The sequence below is a fragment of the Xenia sp. Carnegie-2017 genome, unplaced genomic scaffold (assembly GCF_021976095.1).
Source record: "Xenia sp. Carnegie-2017 unplaced genomic scaffold, XeniaSp_v1 HiC_scaffold_1, whole genome shotgun sequence".
NCBI classification, from domain to species: domain Eukaryota; kingdom Metazoa; phylum Cnidaria; class Anthozoa; order Malacalcyonacea; family Xeniidae; genus Xenia; species Xenia sp. Carnegie-2017.
This window is the reverse complement of record NW_025813402.1, coordinates 619,145-639,090: the sequence shown is the minus strand read 5'-3', so window position 1 is coordinate 639,090 and position 19,946 is coordinate 619,145. Positions and strand designations below refer to the sequence as shown.

The 19,946-nt window shown below is 32.9% G+C and overlaps 1 protein-coding gene across 4 annotated transcripts in view; it reads right to left on the bottom strand.

The window, feature by feature from the left end:
• LOC124440936 (eukaryotic translation initiation factor 2 subunit 1-like) overlaps positions 1-16,654 on the bottom strand; it is a 53,663-nt gene extending 37,009 nt beyond the window's left edge. The window contains exons 1-3 of one of the 4 annotated variants that reach the window (XR_006946829.1): positions 16,542-16,561; positions 10,390-10,533; positions 3,865-3,974 (exon numbers count right to left, since the gene is read on the bottom strand). Coding sequence is in view for 1 of the 4 variants with exons in the window: in XM_046991364.1 (XP_046847320.1) it covers positions 3,865-3,963 (99 nt within the window). In the remaining 3 variants the exon portion in view is untranslated. Of the gene's footprint in view, positions 1-3,864; positions 3,975-5,229; positions 5,571-10,389; positions 10,534-15,889; positions 15,992-16,541 lie in introns of those variants that run through there. The other 3 variants (XR_006946830.1, XM_046991364.1, XR_006946832.1) reach the window with 3 other exon arrangements.
• Between the last annotated feature and the right edge of the window lie 3,292 nt (positions 16,655-19,946).

The following is a 19,946-nucleotide window of genomic DNA, read 5'->3' as shown; positions in this document are numbered from 1 at the left end:
CGAGATTAAGTTAACATGAAATTTAAACTCAGGGTCAGACAATGGAAAGCGACAGACTATAGCATCGACAGTCATAATTCATAACCAATTTTAATAAGATATTTTGCATCTTGGATCAATTATGATTCAAGTGACTTTTAACTTAAAAATTTCAAGGAAAATTTTCGCCGTAGGAAATTGTTAGCAATATGTAATTTAATGATCTCCTTTCTAAATATGCTTTCATTTCAACGACTTGGCATTTACAATAGTTTCACGATGACGAATGTCCTATTCATCACAAACAGCATACTCAGAGCGGCAGTTTAATCCGAACAGGGGACCTTCAAAAACTGCCTCGCGAAATACTGACAATGAAATATCTATTTTGAATCGTCAAAAGAAAATAATTGATGTTTGTAATGTATAGGGTTTGAATGGAGTTTAAAGTTAAACTAATTGTTGTTCAAGGCAACCGCAGGTCGTGAATGATAAAAATAAAACACAGCAAGTTTTAAAACAAACCACAATCATTTATGATTCATCTTGTTCTTGTTCATCATCAGGATAATCATCATCACCATCGACTTCTGCATTTTGATGTTCAAGTTTTTCTAGTTCCTTTGCAAAATTTGCTTCATCCATATCTGTGACAACCTTTGGTTGAACAGATAAAAATGATAATCAATGATAGTAATTTATAGCTTAAATTTATCATTTGAAATCAACAAATTTTTTGCATGAATGCAAAGGCATGGCAATAAGATTTACAAGTACATTTCAACCCCTAACCTTGATTGTCATGTATCTGACATAATGAGAAGAACTGACAAAATAAACACAAAAGTAGATTGCTAAGCTCTTGGTCAGTAATGATCAAGGTTAAAAATCTGTGGGTAAAGTGAAGGTTTAAGTCAACAATCGACTTGTAAAGTGCCAATTTATCGCACACTAATCGACAGAGCATACAAACTTAACAATACAAACAATGGCTTTTAACGAGACATAAAAAAAAATCACATCCACTCTTTTACTAAACTCTTTCCCACTACACTTTATTAACAGAACCGTAAAACGATATCTCGACAACAAACAAAGCAACAACCTCAAACTAGACACCGAAACTCCTGACACGACAATCACGACCAACACAAATGAAAATTCCAAAATAACAACTCTATACTTCAAACTACCCTACATCGGACATTACTCACGACACACACAACGCAGACTTACAAACATTATGAAACGCTTCTGTACAGATATTGACATTCGACTAATTTTCACATCATTCAAAATCAAAAACCTTTTCTCATTCAAAGACCCAATCCCTGATTCAATTAAATCTATGGTGGTATATGAATTCAATTGCGCGGGATGTAATTCCCGATACATTGGCGAAACTTCGCGCCATTTATCCACCAGAATCAGGGAACATACCACAACAGACAAAAACTCTCATATCTACCGACACCTTAAATCTCACTCATGTAAAACCAACTATTCACCCTGTTTCTTCAAAATCATCGACACTGCCGAAACCTCATTCTCCCTTAAAATCAAAGAAGCACTCCACATTAACAAAACTAACCCTGACCTCAATGTTCAAGTTTTTAAATTCAATACAATATTTAGTTTATAATACGCTCGGACGCTCCCCATTAATTTATCTTATTTCCTTTTTATTGTTGTAATTTATGTATCATATTACTTTTATATAAACCTTGCATTATTTATTATTTCACTTATACTGAAGATGGCATCATGAGATGTCGAAACATGTCTATTGTAATTCACAAATAAACGACTGTTGATGAAGTCATACTTGAACTTTGATAATGTCCCATTTTTAATACAGCATGGTACTTAGGGAAGTGGTAACAGGATGATACGAGGATAGTAGAGGATGTCAGTTTAGTGATACAGCCAGGGTTCGAATTAGTTCAGAAAAAACGATGTGCAATTTTTTTTGACAAAAGTGTTTCTTTAGATGCATATTACGTTAATTATTATATAGCGCTAATTGCTAAATTAATATTTTTAAACGTGAACAAATTCATATGATTTACGACAGTGTTTTTCGTTACAACCGCTGATCCAGTTACAAATGTATGACAGAAATTTTTTTCGCATGTATTCTCTCCTCTTTTTTTGTGCAAACTTTACAGCACAATAAATTCCCCACTTCGCCATCATCCTAGTAATTAAACGAGTCAGCATTTGATAATTCCAACCATTTTTTTCACTGTATTAACTTTGCTGGTAGCTACAACCTTTCGACGAAAATGACAAGAAAGACAAAAGTGAAAAGAGAATAACCAAATATACTTTTGCTTTCTGATTATTAACAGTAACATCCTTGATGTTTACTTACGATAAAAAACATCATATTTATGTCATATTACAAACAATATGTAAAAGCAAAAAGTATGGGTGATCAAGGTTGCCAGTTTGGCTTAATGTTTTGAGCCATTAATGTTTTTCTCACGTTAGGCTTATTTAAAATCAAAATTCTTTTTGGTTTATTTTTAAAATTTGGCTTATTTAAGTTTTTTTTTGTCTTCTTTCAAGAATCAAAATCAAAATATTTCCTGATATTACTGAAAATACTCAAAATAGCTATGATGCCAAAAACAGTACTTAACGGTTTACAAAACAACGCAAATGCAAAAATTGACATTAATAATGTATTACACCCCTAATGTCGTAGCACCATGTATGTTGACTGTTGACAGACTTCCCAGTCTTAAAATGACAACGTTTTTGAATTTGATGACATTGTGTCAACATGGATTTTAATGTCGTGCAGCGCACTCGTTTATAAAGTAAAGATCAGTAATGTTTAAGCTTGAACACTTTGTTCAATTTATGTGGTAGTAATCAATAAAGAAGTTTTTTGCACATCGTCTGAAAAAGTGATGTGCAATTGTTTTCATTTTAACTAAAACGAAGTGCAAATTGCACATTGCACACCGTTAATTCACACACTGGTGATATCATTGATTTTAAATAAGCCTAACAAGAGAAAAAGAAGCCAAATTTGGCTCAAAACATTAAGCCAAACTGGCGACCTTAATTAGCCATACTTTTTGCTTTTACATATTGTTTGTAATATGACATAAATATGATGTTTTTTATCGTAAGTAAACATCAAGGATGTTACTGTTAATAATCAGAAAGCAAAAGTATATTCGGTCATTTTCTTTTCACTTTTGTCTTTCTTGCCATCTTCGTCGAAAGGTTGTAGCTACCAGCAAAGTTAGTACAGTAAAAAAATGGATGGAAACATCAAATGCTGACTAGTTTGAGTGCTAGGATGATGGCCAAGTGGTGAATTCATTGTGCTGTAAAGATTGCACAAAAAAGAGGAGAGAATAACATGCGCAAAAAATTTCTCTCGTACATTTGTAACTGGATCAGCGGTTGTAAAGAAAAACACTGTCGTAAATCATATGAATTTGTTCATGCTCAAAAATATTAATTTAGCAATTAGCACTACGTATAGTAATGAACGTAATATCGATTTGGTTATGCCTCTAAACAAACACTTTTGTCAAAAAAAATTGAACATCGTTTTTTCTAAACTAATTCGCACACTGGTTATCACAATGCAATATTAGCTTTAGGAAAAACTAATTTTTGTGGACAGTTAACATAAATTATTGCCAATGTCACAGGGTCCTAATATTATTGATTTCAATGCATTGGGATGGTGTCATTGTAATTTTCAAATAAACGACTAATGATTGAATATGTCCGTCTTAATACAGCATGGGGTACTTAGGGAAATGGTAACAGGATGATATGAGGACAGTAGAGGTACCAGGGGGATGTCATTTTAGTGATACAATATACTTTTCATAGAAATATAAACCAAACACTTACAGCTTGTTGTAAAACAAATGTTCCTTTCTTGTTCATAATGACTTCTTCAATGGCTTTGATAGATGTTTCCAAAGCTTTTAAACCTTCTTCTTGATTCATTGTAGTTGTTCCTGACAACATAGAAGAACAAAACAGTTTTCAAACACACCCTGAAATTGTCAAAAGACAATTCATCGTTTTATGTTATTCAGGCCTTCCACAAGGTTATTTTTATTCAACTTTTACTATATCAGTGAAAGTGACGACAATTCCCTGCATATGTCCTCTTATAGATCACAGCTCTCGACAAATGAAATTGCTCAAATTCTTCTGGTTATTATATAATTAGGAATGAAACGATCCAATGGTAGCAATCAACACTTGACAATGATCCGTTATTAAAAGGTTAAAAGCTATGAAATAAAACGATTTGAAATGGATAAGTTATTCTGAAACATAGCCTTTAGAACAATGACTTTGAAATTTAAAAATTTCAATAAACCTTCCACTCACTGTCTCAAAGAGATGTGAAATTGAGTGTGTGATGAGTAGAGTGTGGAAGGTTTATTGCAATTTTCATATTTCAATGTCATTGTTGTAAAGGCTATGTTTCAGATTAACTTATCCATTTAAAATCTCGGAGCGATAAAAGAATACCCGTCCGTTTTTAAAGGCACCCTTACAGGCTTAAGTTGAACTAAAATATTGTTTAGTTCTCAATTATTATTCATCAAGTAACATTTAGTGTCATTTAATGGTCAAAATAAAGAACAAAGTATAAAGAACAAGTCATATTATATAAGTAGATAGTGAGTGGACAGGTATTCTATAACATAGCATTACGATCTTGTGGTGTTTATCACTAAACTAAAATATCGTTTAGTTCTCAATTATTATTTATCAAGTATCATTTAGTGTCATTTAAAGGTCAAAATAAAGAACAAAGTATAAAGAACAAGGCATATTATATAAGTAGATAATGAGTGGACAGGTATTCTATAACATAGCATTATGATCTTGTGGCGTTGATCACTTTGGTAGTTGTGCTTCGTATGGCATAATAAAAAAGTGTCAAATATGAATATAATAATGTATAAAAAGTTATAGCCACCTCTTGTACTTAAGGCAAGTTTGTCACAAATAGAAGATTAAGAATCAAGTGAGTATTGCGATAACGCGATTACCGTATGCGCTCGAAAATCTCGTACACTTGCACAGTTTTGCGAACGTAGCATTTACGTTATAGTAAATAAAGTTGCTTTCAAAAAAAATAAAAAGCATTGTCGTTAACTGATAGAAATATAACTTACACGCATTTGAAAATTTTCGCAGTTAAAGCAAAAGAAGGGCGCAAACTCAGTAAATTTATCAATATTTTGCACAAACCTTGTTAGATCAAGCACAGAATGTATTGCTTCAACGTTTTCTTCGTTCGGTTCTGGTTCTTTCACGTTAACATTTCCAGGTTAAATGCAAATAAACAAATTACTTCCCAAACATTGTAGTCATAAGATAATACAGCAATGTTCTTCTTCCCAATTTTCCGCTCTGTTTTGACTCCAGTTCAGCGACTACCAAAAGCAGGCTGGATACAATCAAAGGAAGAACCAAAAGTCTAGCTCTCACCCAAATCTCACCAAGAAAAGACACGTACATTGCATATTCCTTCGGTGTTGGATCTATGGACGACTGAACATTGCCATGCAATAAAGAACCAAGTAAAAAATCCACAAAGTACGCCGAATAAAATGAAAAATAATATCATATGTTGTTTTGCATGTTTTAATCCATTGTAGCAACGCTTTCGTGAAGTCATTGTTGAAAATTTGAAGCTTTGAATACAATTCAAATCAAATTCTCTCAACTCCCAATTTCACAATTCACAATAACAAAGACTATAAATATACCGCGCCGTTGACTATATATAATTATATAATCACCAGAAGAACTTGAGCAATTTCATTGGTCGAGACCTTTGATCTATAAAGCCTGGTTCCACTATAGGCTTAACGCGAAAACGCGACAGCGATTAACTTTAAACGCGATAATCCCATATGGGAACGTGGTAATAATCGCAATAAACGTAGACTAACAACCGCGATATAATTTTTGATATTTATTCGCGTTAATCGCCAAAATGACGTCATCTTGAATGAAAATTTTGGAGTATAAAATGGCGGATTCAACATGTGCTCAATCACTTAACCCAGAAAATTGGCCGAGAAAGTGCGTAAGATTCCCTGCTTATATGATAAAACATATAAAGATTATAAAGACAAGTTTGGCGTGGCAAATGCTTGGGCAAAAGTGGCAGAAAATCTGAATCTATTCGAACGTAAAACAATTTTCATTTGACTCTGAAGATGACTACCGCTAAGGTTGTCGAAGCGTCAGTCAACAACAACAAAAACAGTCCTTCTCAGGACTATACCAACTTTGACGATCTACATTTACAAACATGTAACGATACTCCCGGGTTCAAACCATTTACTTTAATAATTGGTGAGCGAGCCAAAAAATTGTTTGAAAATTTAAAAAAAAGATTCAGCAAGCAAAGAAATAACTTTAAAAAAGTAACTAAATCTGGAACATCTCTGTCAGCTGTTGTTTCCTCTAAAACAAAATTGAAGGACTATAATTTTCTACAGTGGTTAGTACCATACATAAAGTCTGGAGCAACAAAACTAATTTGTCAGTATCAAATACCGGCAGCGGCTCGACAAGTAATTGTAGTTTGTTAACCAATGATGAAATTGAGCATGTCAGCTTACTAAATGAAGACAATGGCTGTCAACGAATAAAGCCAGATGAAGTATTTGATGATAAGATTACTGATATATCTGATACAACTGGACATAAAAAGTGGTCAAAGACAAAAGTTGATGTTGAGCAAGAAGAAATACAGTTTCTTCGTACAATGCAGAAAACAATTAAGCATCAAAACAAAAAAAATGTGGAAAAAGATTAAAATGATTTATTTGGAATGCTTGTTGCCTCCCAGTTGAAGAAGTTAAATACACATGAACAGGCCATTGCTAAGCATCAGATTCAAAATGTTGTTTTCAATATACAAATGAATCAAAACCCAACAACGAATTGTTCTCTTCAGAATCAGGCTTTATAAAGACTGCACCCACCAATAATGGAGAACCGCTCATTGTCTCAGCCATTTTGTGTTTCTTCACACAAACCTGCAGAATATCTTCCTTTGGTCATCTGCTGAATGACCATCACTTGTAATTGGACTTTTGATATAATCGCACTTCTGTAATTCAGAAAATAGTTTCCTGCTCATGGAACCTTTACAGTCTATCCTTCCAGCCGTAAAGTATGGAGTAACTGAAAGAAAGTCTTGTCTATTGCTCATTGTCTCAGCCATTTTGTGTTTCTTTACACAAACCTGCAGAATATCTTTCCTTTGGTCACCTGCTGAACGAACATCGCATGAAATTGGACTTTTGATATAATCGCACTTCTAATGCCGAAAATAGTTCCCTGCTCATGGAACCTTTACAGCTTATCTTTCCAGCCCTAAAGTAAGGAGTAACTGAAACAAAGTCTTGTTGATTGCTCTTACCACATAAATACAATTCTTGGAAACTTTTCAAATTATTTGGGCGTAAACAAAAAATGAGAAGGGCTGCTTCTGTTATATTAGAATATTGCGTTAACGAGTATTCATAATCATTTGCCATGTAGAAACCATACTTATGCGACAAGTCACACTTTTCACCACCTTTACCTAATTTAATGCCATTCTCAAGAATATTCTGAGCAGACGAATGATCAGTGCCATGGAAATATAACTCAGTATTTCATTCTTCTTCTTTCTTCAAACTGGATGATATATTTAATTGCTTCATCTTTGTTACTTGCATTAAAATCTTTACATCTTGATTAGTTTTGCCCTCTGCATCATTACAATGTGAAAATTCTGCGTAAACCAACCGTTTAGGTAGTTTTCATTGTATGGAAAAGAGGAAAGGCGTCATTCGTAAATATAGTACATTTGAAAATTTCTTAATGTAGGTTCCAAGTAAAACTGTCATTGATTGGTCATCAAGATGAGACAGAATAAACGAGAGTGCATTTTCTCCTTCACTTTTCATCATCTCTTTTTCAACCAACTCATTCGAAATGTAAAGCAAGCTCACAATATCGTACATATCAGGTCTAGCGAAAGGACTTCGCTCAGGTCTTTTTTGGAACATAGCAGTGATCGTTTGGTTGTATTGTGGTACAGCATTATTCTTTTGTGGATAAATGGTGTAGACGTCTCTCATTATTGATTTTGATAAACACGGAGGCATTCTAAAGAACATCGTAGATACTTATGAAAGAATGTTTTCTAACTTATGTTTATAAGATCATATCTTTATTTTATCATAGATACTCTTACAAAAATAACCCAGAAAAAATGAATAACATTAATTAGAAACCTTTAAATAATTAAAGCGAGAACGTCGATACATTCACAATGGCTACAGTTGTAAACGTTTATTTATTTGCATTAAAATTCCTTCAAAGCTTATGAAGGAATCGCAATACGAAGGTTTCACGACATTAAATCTAGCGGAAAAGTATATATTTTAGTGATGTGCATATTTTAGTACAAACATGAAACTTCCGTTGTGGGAAACGTTATTTTGCGTAACTTTGCCTCATGTAATTGAAATTTTTGTTGAGATAGTTTTTCATCCAACGAATAAGTAAATTTGATCGTGACTTACGATAAACATTTCAACTATTGCAAAAACTTCAAAATATCAAACGGAAAAGTTAAATCAAATGTAACATGCTCCAATGAACCACAGTTATGAGGAAGTGATAAACACTTGTGCTATGTGGCTACATCATTTATAATCAAATACCAAAGAATGAATTAATTATTTTCAAAGATTCAGAATGTATTAAAAAACAAGCTACAAAGTAATTTTTGATCCATAATAATGACTTTGAAAGTTTCAACACGATAATTTTACACTAAATTATTTTCACTCACGGGAACTCTATATGCCTTTGTGCGCAAAAGATTTGTTACAATCAAAACAAAAGAGCCAATACATACGTCAAAAGTTATCACACGATTCTCACTTAAGCGTGACTTAAATATTATAAAACATGTTTCGATGTTTAAAGAGTTAAGTGTTCAGGAAATTGACGCCTCCTGGTTATAACTGGTTTAAATATTTTCACGTTCATAATAAGTACATAGATGTTAGGTCGTCAACGTTTTGATACCTGGATACGGCGCATAAAACCGGTCAAAAGAATAGATATTTGAAGCTATTGACGAAAGCCCGGCACAATTTTCTTTGTACGATAAAAACTGTCACAATTATACCCAAATGCGTTGAACATAGTTGCAATTACAAATACATTTTTCATTGGTTTCGCTTTCATTTTGGAAACGACGACAAATATTGTTGTCTGAATTCATCAAAATTTACAAAACTCCATTCTAACGTTAACTAAAAATGTTTACTTACTTTTACAGAAGGATAACAGCTGGTATTTGGCAATTTTTATATATCTACGAACTGAGGAGCTTCTATGGACGGCGTACTATCCAGAATGAAATGACAAGAATCGCGTCTCTCTGTCGGTACCAGACCTCTGACGTAGTTTTTCCCGCTAATTCCGATAACTACCATCGACCACGAGCCGAAGATTTGCCGTGCTTCCTAGAGTATCCCATCAAGTCAAATAAAAATGTTAGTTATAATAATAAAATATAATAATGAACTCTTTTGTGAATAAGTTTAAATCATTTTAAGATTTTTACATTTCTGATCTCTATGAATGCATATTTCTGTTAAAACTGATAATTTTATGTCAACAGACACAATAGAAAAACAGTTGTTCAATTATATGTAATACATATTAAAGATCATTTCATATAACCAATCAAAAACCATAAAACATTTTGTATGAAACATGTTTAGCTCCTAAGTTAAACATAAAGTACTATTCGAATAAGAACATGACAAACTCTGCTTGTTTTATTTTTTTCTCTGATGCTGCAAAAAAAACAGCAGCTCATTAAACATACGTCAGTTGTATAATTTCAAATCTTTGATACATCATACAGGTGTGCAAAATGTCCAATGGACTCAAGTGATGTCCTTCTGATAATAGTTACACAGTCAGAGAAAGCAAACATGAGACAGACATTGTGTAAATGATGTGAACATGTGCTTTGTTATTTTATTTTGTTTTGAGACACATAACTTTTCTTCAATATGCAAAAGACATTGTTATGATATCACAATGCATAATTAGCTTTAGGAAAAACTAATTTTGTGGACAGTTAACATAAATTATTGCCAATGTCACAAGATCCTAATATTATTGATTTCAATGCATTGGGATGGTGTCATTGTAATTTTCAAATAAACGACTAATGATTGAATATGTCCATCTTAATACAGCATGGGGTACTTAGGGAAATGGTAACAGGATGATATGAGGATAGTAGAGGCACCATGGGGATGTCATTTTAGTGATACAATATACTTTTCATAGAAATATAAACCAAACACTTACAGCTTGTTGTAAAACAAATGTTCCTTTCTTGTTCATAATGACTTCTTTAATGTCTTTGACAGATGTTTCCAAAGCTTTCAAACCTTCTTCTCGATTCATTGTTGTTGTCATGACAACATAGGTTGGTGGTGAAATGGGATTTATCTTAAAGAAAACAGTTTACAATCAAACAGTGAAATTTTCAAAGATTATTTATGATTGTATGATATTTAAGCCTGGCACAGGTATTGTAAGATATAATTACATTGCTGTGCACATTTGGGACATCTATAAATAATTAAATCTTGTTTTCGTGAACATCAAAATGTTGATCCTCATTGTGTTTATGTAGCAATATTGCAATTTGATGCATTTCAATGAGAATGATCAGTCATATACAGTGGTGTGAAACAAAGCTTCATGCTATTCTTGGTTCTTAAGGTTCGTTTACCTTGACAACTCATTAATTGACAGTTGTCTGTTGTACACAATGTTCAGTAGTATATATAATAATCATTCTACAATTGAAATCTTGACATAAACATATTTAAAAGTTAAAATCATTGAGTTCTATAATAACTGGAGCGGCTATCTCAAGCGCGGCCTTAGATATCCGATGACGCCAAAAAAATGGCGGATTTCGTCCGTTGCCGCTGAGATTTACCGAAATTGACCGCTTTTCCGAAAATTTCACAATTTCCCACTCCCTCCTGAGGAAAGAGTGAGGAAAATGTATGTGTGTATTTGGGATTCGGCAAGCAATTTTTTGATGAAAATGAAGGTAAAAACCTTAAATTCATAACAGCGAGTCAACTGTGGTTGTCAGTTATCTGCTCCTACGAGGATGCATTTATAACTATCGACGAAAGACCTATATGTCGGCTACACATGTATGAATGCAGATGTGCGTCGTTTTCTTACCAGCGTCAAACTTGTTTGATCGATTAAACTCTTTAGTCTATACAAAAAAGTATATCATAGTTCATCTCCACGGTTCACGAGAGAGAAGTTAGCTTATTTGTTATCATTGCTATTTTGCTTCTTTTCATGCGATGGGCAATGGCGTTTTCGCCACAATTGTAGGATTTTACTTGTTTCTTTAAAAAGTACATATTAAATCTCCGGATATTTACGGATTTTCTGTAATTGAGTTTCATATGAAATTTCAAAAGACTCAAGTCTGCATAGGTTTGGTAAATAAAACAAACAATATTGTATAGAAATTACTTTAAGTAACCTTTTGTGACGTTCTGAAGTGCAACTGCAACAAATACTTGTAAAGTTGTAGCACATTTTGATTTTGTTGTATTGATATATGAATTGGGCAAAATGCAAATAATCATCAAAACACTTATGCTTCCAATGGTGTTTATAATTCATTTGTAGTTTTAATACTTCTACCTTTCTTTTTCACTTTGTTTTGTTTTTATATATTTGCAATAAAAGTGCACTATAATTTGAATGATTAACACAGTTTTCACCTCAATAATAAATTTCATAAGAAGTTGGTAGTGCATTTTGTTCTCAGAGTATCCACATCTGGTGTTTTGTTCATACAAGTAGATATGTCATAGCAAAGCAATAAAACCAAATGAATTACATACCTATAGTGTACTTTTATGCTAGAAGCTTAAAAGCTTTTTAGAAATTAGAAAGTTATTGGATTATATTACCTCTATATCATCAATCTCATCATAAGAAATAAGAAGCAAAAAATTTGTAGAAAAGCTTTGAAAAGTGAAAAACTTTTCTTTAAAAAAGCAGCAATAATGCATATGATAAATCTCCATTCTGTACTCTAATAGGTAAATAAGCTCAAATTTTTCTTAAAGAAATATAAGAAATATATAAGAAATATACAGTACAGTAACTTTAAAGGTTTCATCACTGAATCTTTAATGCTTCAGTATAGTGCATTAGATATTAGTAACATTCAAACAACACTCAACTAAAATATTTTGATAAAGATATGACATGATTTAAACATTAAGTTACATAAAACCCAATGGCTTATACAGTTTGAAGCTTCACATCTGCATCGAGTCATCATCAATCTCAGTACAAATGTTTACATAGACACAAACTTTATGGCCTTCCATTTTACATGTTTGTGAATTGACATTTCATTAAGCATCAAAACACACACAACCTTCTTGCCATCTTTCTTTGGATCATGAACTTTAACTTCAAAGCATTCAAGGCATCCTTAGTGAATCCATTGTCTCCATCCATAGAATTTGACCACGATCAACTTAAATAACTCTGGATAGGGCAGACAATAAATCAATTATCTTTACAGCATTATAATTTTTTAAGACTCTGCCTGGTCAATAACATCTTCCAGTCATCTTTACTCCTTGATCTTCCCTGCATGTTGTCAGCAAATAGAACATAGAAAGCTCTGCTCCAAATCATGGGTACCGTTGAGGCTGATCATTTCTTTTTGATACTTACTCACAGAGCAAAATGTGTGCAGGGTCTTTTTTGCTTTAGAGAAACTATTTTGCAAATAAATGGGTAAATTTACGATTTCATGCATTAACAAATGACAGAAAAGTATGCAGAATTTTATAAACAAAAACAGGAAAACATCAGTATATTTGGCGTTGAAGTCAGTCTTAAAAAATACGATCTTTAATATGTATTTTATGGCTTTTCAAGTGCATGTATAATTGCTTTTCAATCGTTGACGGACTAACAAAACAAACAACTACCTCACCTGTGAGAAGCGATATGTTCCTTTTTGTGGAAACTACGACATCCAACAATTGAACGATTAAAGTGTTGGCATTATAAAAGAAATGACAAAAAAGAATCTTCACAGAATATGGAACTAACGATATCCATATTCTGTGATATCGTGTTTGTTTTTGAAAAATTCTTTATAATTTACTATAGACACCAGGGGGAGGTCGAGAATATTATTTTTCTGCAAAGCGATCATTTCAGCGGAAATACGTCCTTTGGCCGCCATTTTTTTGCATCCTCGCCCCAGTAAAGTTAGCCGCTCCAGTTATTATAGAACTCAACAGTGAACTCGACATTTGAATAACTGGAATGATAACCGAAGCCAAAAATTGAAGCCAAAAAAATATTTGTTGTCATCCTTCGTCATCACACGTCAGGCTCTAGTCTCTCGCGTGCTCATTTTAATTTTTTTTAAATCATTTGTCCCTTGGTAATGGTAGAGTTCGGATCTTGATCAGAGCGTAAAAATAACGAAATTTTTGGAATGAAAAGGTTCACGGAAAGTGAATCATAGTGATAAATCGAGAAGCAAGATGAGGTGAACTTAGTCGATCTGCTCTTACGCTGCGGTTTTCCTTTAAAACATATCAAAGTCTTTGGTTCAAACCCGGGAGTATCGTTACATGTTTGTAAATGTAGATCGTCCAGGTTGGTATAGTCCTGAGAAGGACTGTTTTTGTTGTTGTTGACTGACGTTTCGACAACCTTAGCGGTAGTCATCTTCAGAGTCAAAAATGAAATGCAAAGTCTTTAAGGATATTCAATTTTGATATCGAGATGACAACCATTTAGTATTTCAATCACTATCAAAATCGACTAAAAATACAATCGCTCTGTAAAAGTAAAATGCGAGTTATAGACTCAATATTTTTATGAAACTGGATATTCAAGTTTTTTTTCTTCGGAAAAAGATCTTTAAATCCACTGAAATGACAAAAAGACAAACACTGTCTGACACCGTTTGAAAATTTACCTTCCGACGAAAGAAAAATTTATGCTTGAATATTTTCTCGTCATATTTTCTATTGTATTGTCTTTTTAGCATACAGTGTAATTTTCAGTTGGCTTTTCCTCGTTACAAGTTATAAGTTACAACGAGCTCACTGCAGTAAAGTTTCAGCTGTAAAAAATAGCCTTTTGCGAGGAATTAGCCTCGTGTGTTGTTTGTAGTGATGTTGTTTATATGTTTATGCTTTCGCAATTTGTATTCAAATTTTATATTGGCCGTGTATGTTTGGCACTCAGGGGAATGAAACTGACGTACAAACCGCGTGAATATTCGACTTTGACGGACTGGAACTGACGTACAAACCGCGCAAGAGACTAGGACTTTGGCTTCAACTTTTTATCTATAAAATGTATTGTCGTTATCATTCCAGATATATATATATATATGGAGTTCACTGGAACTCAATGGTTAAAATGACATGATGAATATGAGGTAAAGCCACTGATCTGATAATAGACTGGATATAGCTTCTACAGGTAGCAAAAGTGAAGCCTAATTATACATGCAAAATGCACTTCCGGGTACCACGGCGAGATACAAATTACTATAGAAATGTATGGCGGATAACGTTTACAAACATGGATTTTCGAATATTTAAGACCTTTCGCGACTCCTTACTAACCTCAAGTATTAGTCATGGATAAAACAGGTTATGCAAATTTATTTGACATCAAAATGATTCCTATAGCTGTAAAATATCGACATTAGTGTTGATTTAAAAGTTGTACATGCAAGAATGTATTTTGTTCCATCGTTGCCAATGCAAGATAGTTCACTGCTCGCTTTTCAATTTCTGAGGCAGTTACTGAGACTGTTCACAAAAATCATATTCACTCATTAAGACCATATCTAAATGTTACAGCAAGGTGCGAGTATACCATTTGAGGAAAACAACTACAGAAATAGAAACTAAAGATAAAGTGCGAAAGAAACCGAATAAACTTGTCTTGTTTAAGCATCAGTAGTACTTTGCTCATGAAAAATGAAGTTACAGCAAAAATAAAATGTCAACAATTTCTCAACATAAAGAAAGAATGATAAAAAAAGTAACTCACCTCATTTCTAAAGAAATGAAACGTATACTAGATCATAAATGCCGTCGATATTTTACAGCTATAGGAATCATTTTGATGTCAAATCGATTCAAATAACCTGTTTTATCCATGACTAATACTTGAGGTTAGTAAGGAGTCGCGAAAGGTCTTAAATATTCGAAAATCCATGTATGTAAACGTTATCCGCCATACATTTCTATAGTAATTTGTATCTCGCCGTGGTACCCGGAAGTGAATTTTGCATATATAATTAGGCTTCACTTTTGATACCTGTAGAAGCTATATCCTGTCTATTATCAGATCAGTGGCTCTTTGCTTAAGAACAGTTTATGTACGACGTCAGATGACGTTAATGTTGATTCATAATGGTTTCAAAAAAGCTTGGCTGACTGATAATTATGCTAATAAACACATAACCCTGGCTGTCACATGTTACAATCGTAAACAAAATCTCAGCAAACTTTTGGCAAAATATAAAGCAGTTTTAAAATTCAAAAGGAGTAAAGATCTTTTGACTTTGAAATTGAAAAATTTCAATAAACCTTCCACTCACTGTCTCAAAGAGATGTGAAATTGAGTGTGTGATGAGTAGAGTGTGGAAGGTTTATTGCAATTTTCATATTTCAATGTCATTGTTGTAAAGGCTGTGTTTAAGATTAACTTATCCGTTTAAAATCTAGATGTTCTTATTATGATCTTGTAACATTACCTTTGCTCTCTTTGGTATGGTTCATATGACATAATAAAATGTATTTACAACTAATATCGTAAATGTATTTATTATTGTTTCACAATAGTGAAGGTGAATGGGTTATCTACACACTTAGAAATCTCCACACTTGCACAGTTTTGCGAAAGAAGCATTTACGTTCTAATAAAAAGGTTTCATTTAGTAAAGTAAAAGCAGACAATTATGACCTTATGATTCATGAAAGCCTTCTTATATCGAAACTTAAACCCTCTCTTAACACCCAAGGCAACTCAATCCCCCTTCACCTTCTTTAATATACCGCCATTCTCATTTCATTCCGTCATCTAAACTTCCTACTCCCCTCACATGTAATTTAACACCCTGTAATATATGCTTGTATTTAAAACCTCATGTATATAATTCATCTCAAATAATCTGAAGATGTCTTAAGTTAAAGACGAAACGTTATTATTAAAAAAAAACCTTTAATCTTTCTTTATTTTATTATTGTGATGGCTTTTTTAAATGTTTTATGTTGAGCTATTATGTTCATATTGAAAAAGTAAAAAGCATTGTCGTTAAATTATAGAAATAAAAGTTATACGTATAAGAAAATTTTTTGCAGTAAAAGCAAAAGCAGGGCGAAAATTAATGAATATTTTGCACAAACCTTGTAAGATCAAGCACAGAAGGTATTGGTTCAACTTTTTCTTCGTTCGGTTCTGGTTCTTTCACGTTAACATTTCCAGGTTAAATACAAATAAACAAATTACTCCCCAAACATTGTAGTCATAAGATAATACAGCAATGTTCTTTTTCCCAAATTTCCGCTCTGTTTTGACTTCAATTCAGCGACTGCCAAAAGCAAGCTGGATACAATCAAAGGAAGAACCAAAAGTCTTAATGCTCTCACCCAAATCTCACCAAGAAACGACACGTACATTGCATATTCCTTAGGTGTTGGATCTATGGACGACTGAACAAATCCATGCAATAACGCACGAACTAAAAATCGAGAAAGTTCGCCGAATAAAATGAAAAATGCACTTCAATTTCAGCCAATGATAAGCTTAACTCTAGATCACGTGAGATCAAGTTGGGGAATTGTCGTTATCCTGCGAATGTAAGTTTTCGGCAAATAGTGAAAAGATTCTTTATTAAAATTAGCACATACACAAATTTTACATTTTACAGACGTAATGATGTGCCCACCTCAAGCCAATTTAAGCGTGGTATCAAAATAGCACTATTTTAATTAGTTTCGTTTTTAGCATGGTAATATGATGTATTTTTATCTTCATATTTTTCGAATTTTTACAAATTTTTATATTTTACAGGCATAATAGAGTACATTCTATCTAAATAGTTATTTTAACAAATTTTAACTCCATAGTTTGTGCATTTCTACATTTCTACATTTCTACAAATAAAATATTTTTATACATACAGTCACACTTACAGTTCATCAGGAATTGATGGTAGATTTAAATCAAATATTTCAACACTAAAGTCCAAATATAAAACCTCAAGCAAGATATTAAAAGTTCAGCATAACTGTCAACGTCTGATTCCATCCCTACTTGATCTTCTACAAGATTCTCCTGCAGAACGTTTTCTTCGTGGGAATTGTTTTCGTCATGTTGCTCATGCTCCAGTCCTTCGTGATTTTCGTCTTCATTTCTATTTTCATCCTCATTTGATTCAAAATTGGAATTTTATCGTTTTGTTCATATCTTTATTTTACATAGGCTAATGTGACTCGCAAACTTTACCAACAAATGTTGCTTTCAATGAGGAGATGCTCCGTCACAAGCCAGCTACCACTTACTTTGGTGTAATCCAAAGGACGTCCTTATACATCACTGCCTTGCAGAAACTCAGAGACTCAGCAAAACTGTTCACGTGACCAATCACGTTCATCCAGTCGAATGTCAATTGCAGAAAAGACCAGAAAGCCGGGCATGGCAAAATGCCAAAATTGGGAAAGCGAAACCCCGAGCGAAACATTTTTAGTAGTGATGTGTGATGTAGGTGTGATGTGTGATGTGCGTGTACAACAAAAACAGTCCTTCTCAGGACTATACCAACCTGAACGATCTACATCTACAAACATGTAACGATACTCCCGGGTTCAAGCCATTTACTTTAACCAGTAAATGGTTTGTGAACTTGGCAATATTTAGGTGTACATCAATCTATGACGACGAAAGTCGCCAATTCTTCCAACATTCGCTAACCTTTGTGTCGAATCACTCGAATGTATTTGGATTTATCTTACTTGAAATTTATTTCTATAAATCTGTTTCTATCAATGCATTCACAATTTCAAACTTGTCAGATTTTTCATTATACCGCACTGAAGATGGCATAAGTTTGCCGGAACATGTCTGCAATAAAAATTTTTAAAAAAATTTGTCATTTATGTTAAATGCATCATTTCAATCGTGCCATTACGAAATAAGGGAAATTAGAAAATTATGTTAAAATGTGGAATTTGTTTGTTAAGATCGGGTGTTTGTTTGTGTGTGTAAGGCTTCTTTGAGTTTTAGAGAAAATTGAGTGTAATGTTCAACTTTGTCTCCATCACACTTATGATATTTGCCGTGTAAATATCACTAATATTTTATCAAACCTTTTCCTTTTACTAATTAACACGTATCAAGCATCCTATGATAAATTTAGCATTTTAAATAACTTTACTTTATTCATTTCAATCGTGCCATTGCAAAATTATGGAAATATTCATATAGTTGTAAATATAGGGGGAAGTCTAAATTTCTAAATGATGCAAAAAAATTGCGCATGAAAAATTCGATGTTTGTTTGAAAATTTAAAAAGTTGAATGATTCTGAAAACAGTTTATGTAATTTAATTTTTGTTCATTATTATTTTATTTACTTAAATCGAAATCAAACTAACGTGATTGAACAGTTAAGGCTGAAACACACTAGGCAATCGCTTTAGTCGCGCGTCTGAAGGCTGAATGAAACACACTATAATAAAATTTACAACTTCCTCATTCCGACGATTCCGTTTTTTTCGCCAACAGTAACAAGACACAACTTTTTATGTCGACGTCACCGAAATACACGACGTTCTAGAATTCATTAAATAAAAAAACCCTTCAGATAAACTTGTCTATGCCAGTATTCTGTTGTAGAACCAAAAGTGAAATGAAGATATGATCTTTGCACTTTGCTGGACAATTTAAGCAAGACTCATATGAAAGAATTCAATTTTGTTGGGCTCACGTTTTCTCGTAAAGGAGTGTCATATGAAAGAATTCTTTCATTTTACATTCCTTTCATGTCATATGAAATAATTATTTCATATGAAATTCCTTTCATGTCATATGAAAGAATTATTTCATATGACATTCCTTTCATGTCATATGAAAGAATTCTTTCATATGACATTTCTTTCATGTCATATGAAATAATTATTTCATATTACATTCCTTTCATGTCATATGAAAGAATTCTTTGATGTAAGTTTTGATTTATTATTATTAAACTTAGTGAATTTGTACAAAATTGCTTTTACTCTAGCTGAATTTTTTGTCCTCATTTAGCTAAAGCTATTTTATAAATTTTGATTTATTATTATTATACTTAGTGAATTTGTAAAAAATTGCGGGATTTCCATTGCGTAGTACAAGCTAGTTATGGCTTTTCTGACGCCTTGACGCGGTTTATCAATTTCCTACCTTTCTTAAAGGACACATGCAACATAAAATTCGGATTGTTATTTTTGTACTTTACATAAAGGTATAGCTCCAACTAATAGTTCACCAAAGTTTGAGACTCAAAGGATAAATATTTTTGAAGATATGGAGGTTTAAAGTTGATGCTTTACTGATAACGTATTGAAAATGCCCGACGAGCTAACGACGGCTACCGATTGGAAAAAGGTCGTTGTGACTTAATAGTTGACATTAGCTAAACGCGGTCAATTACGCGCTTCGTTCAAAATATATTGGCAACTTCCTTGCCTGCATTAACAACACGACAATTTAGCATTGAAAATATGGTTTATTGTGCCGCATTTAATTGTAAAAACGGTTCTTCTAAGAACC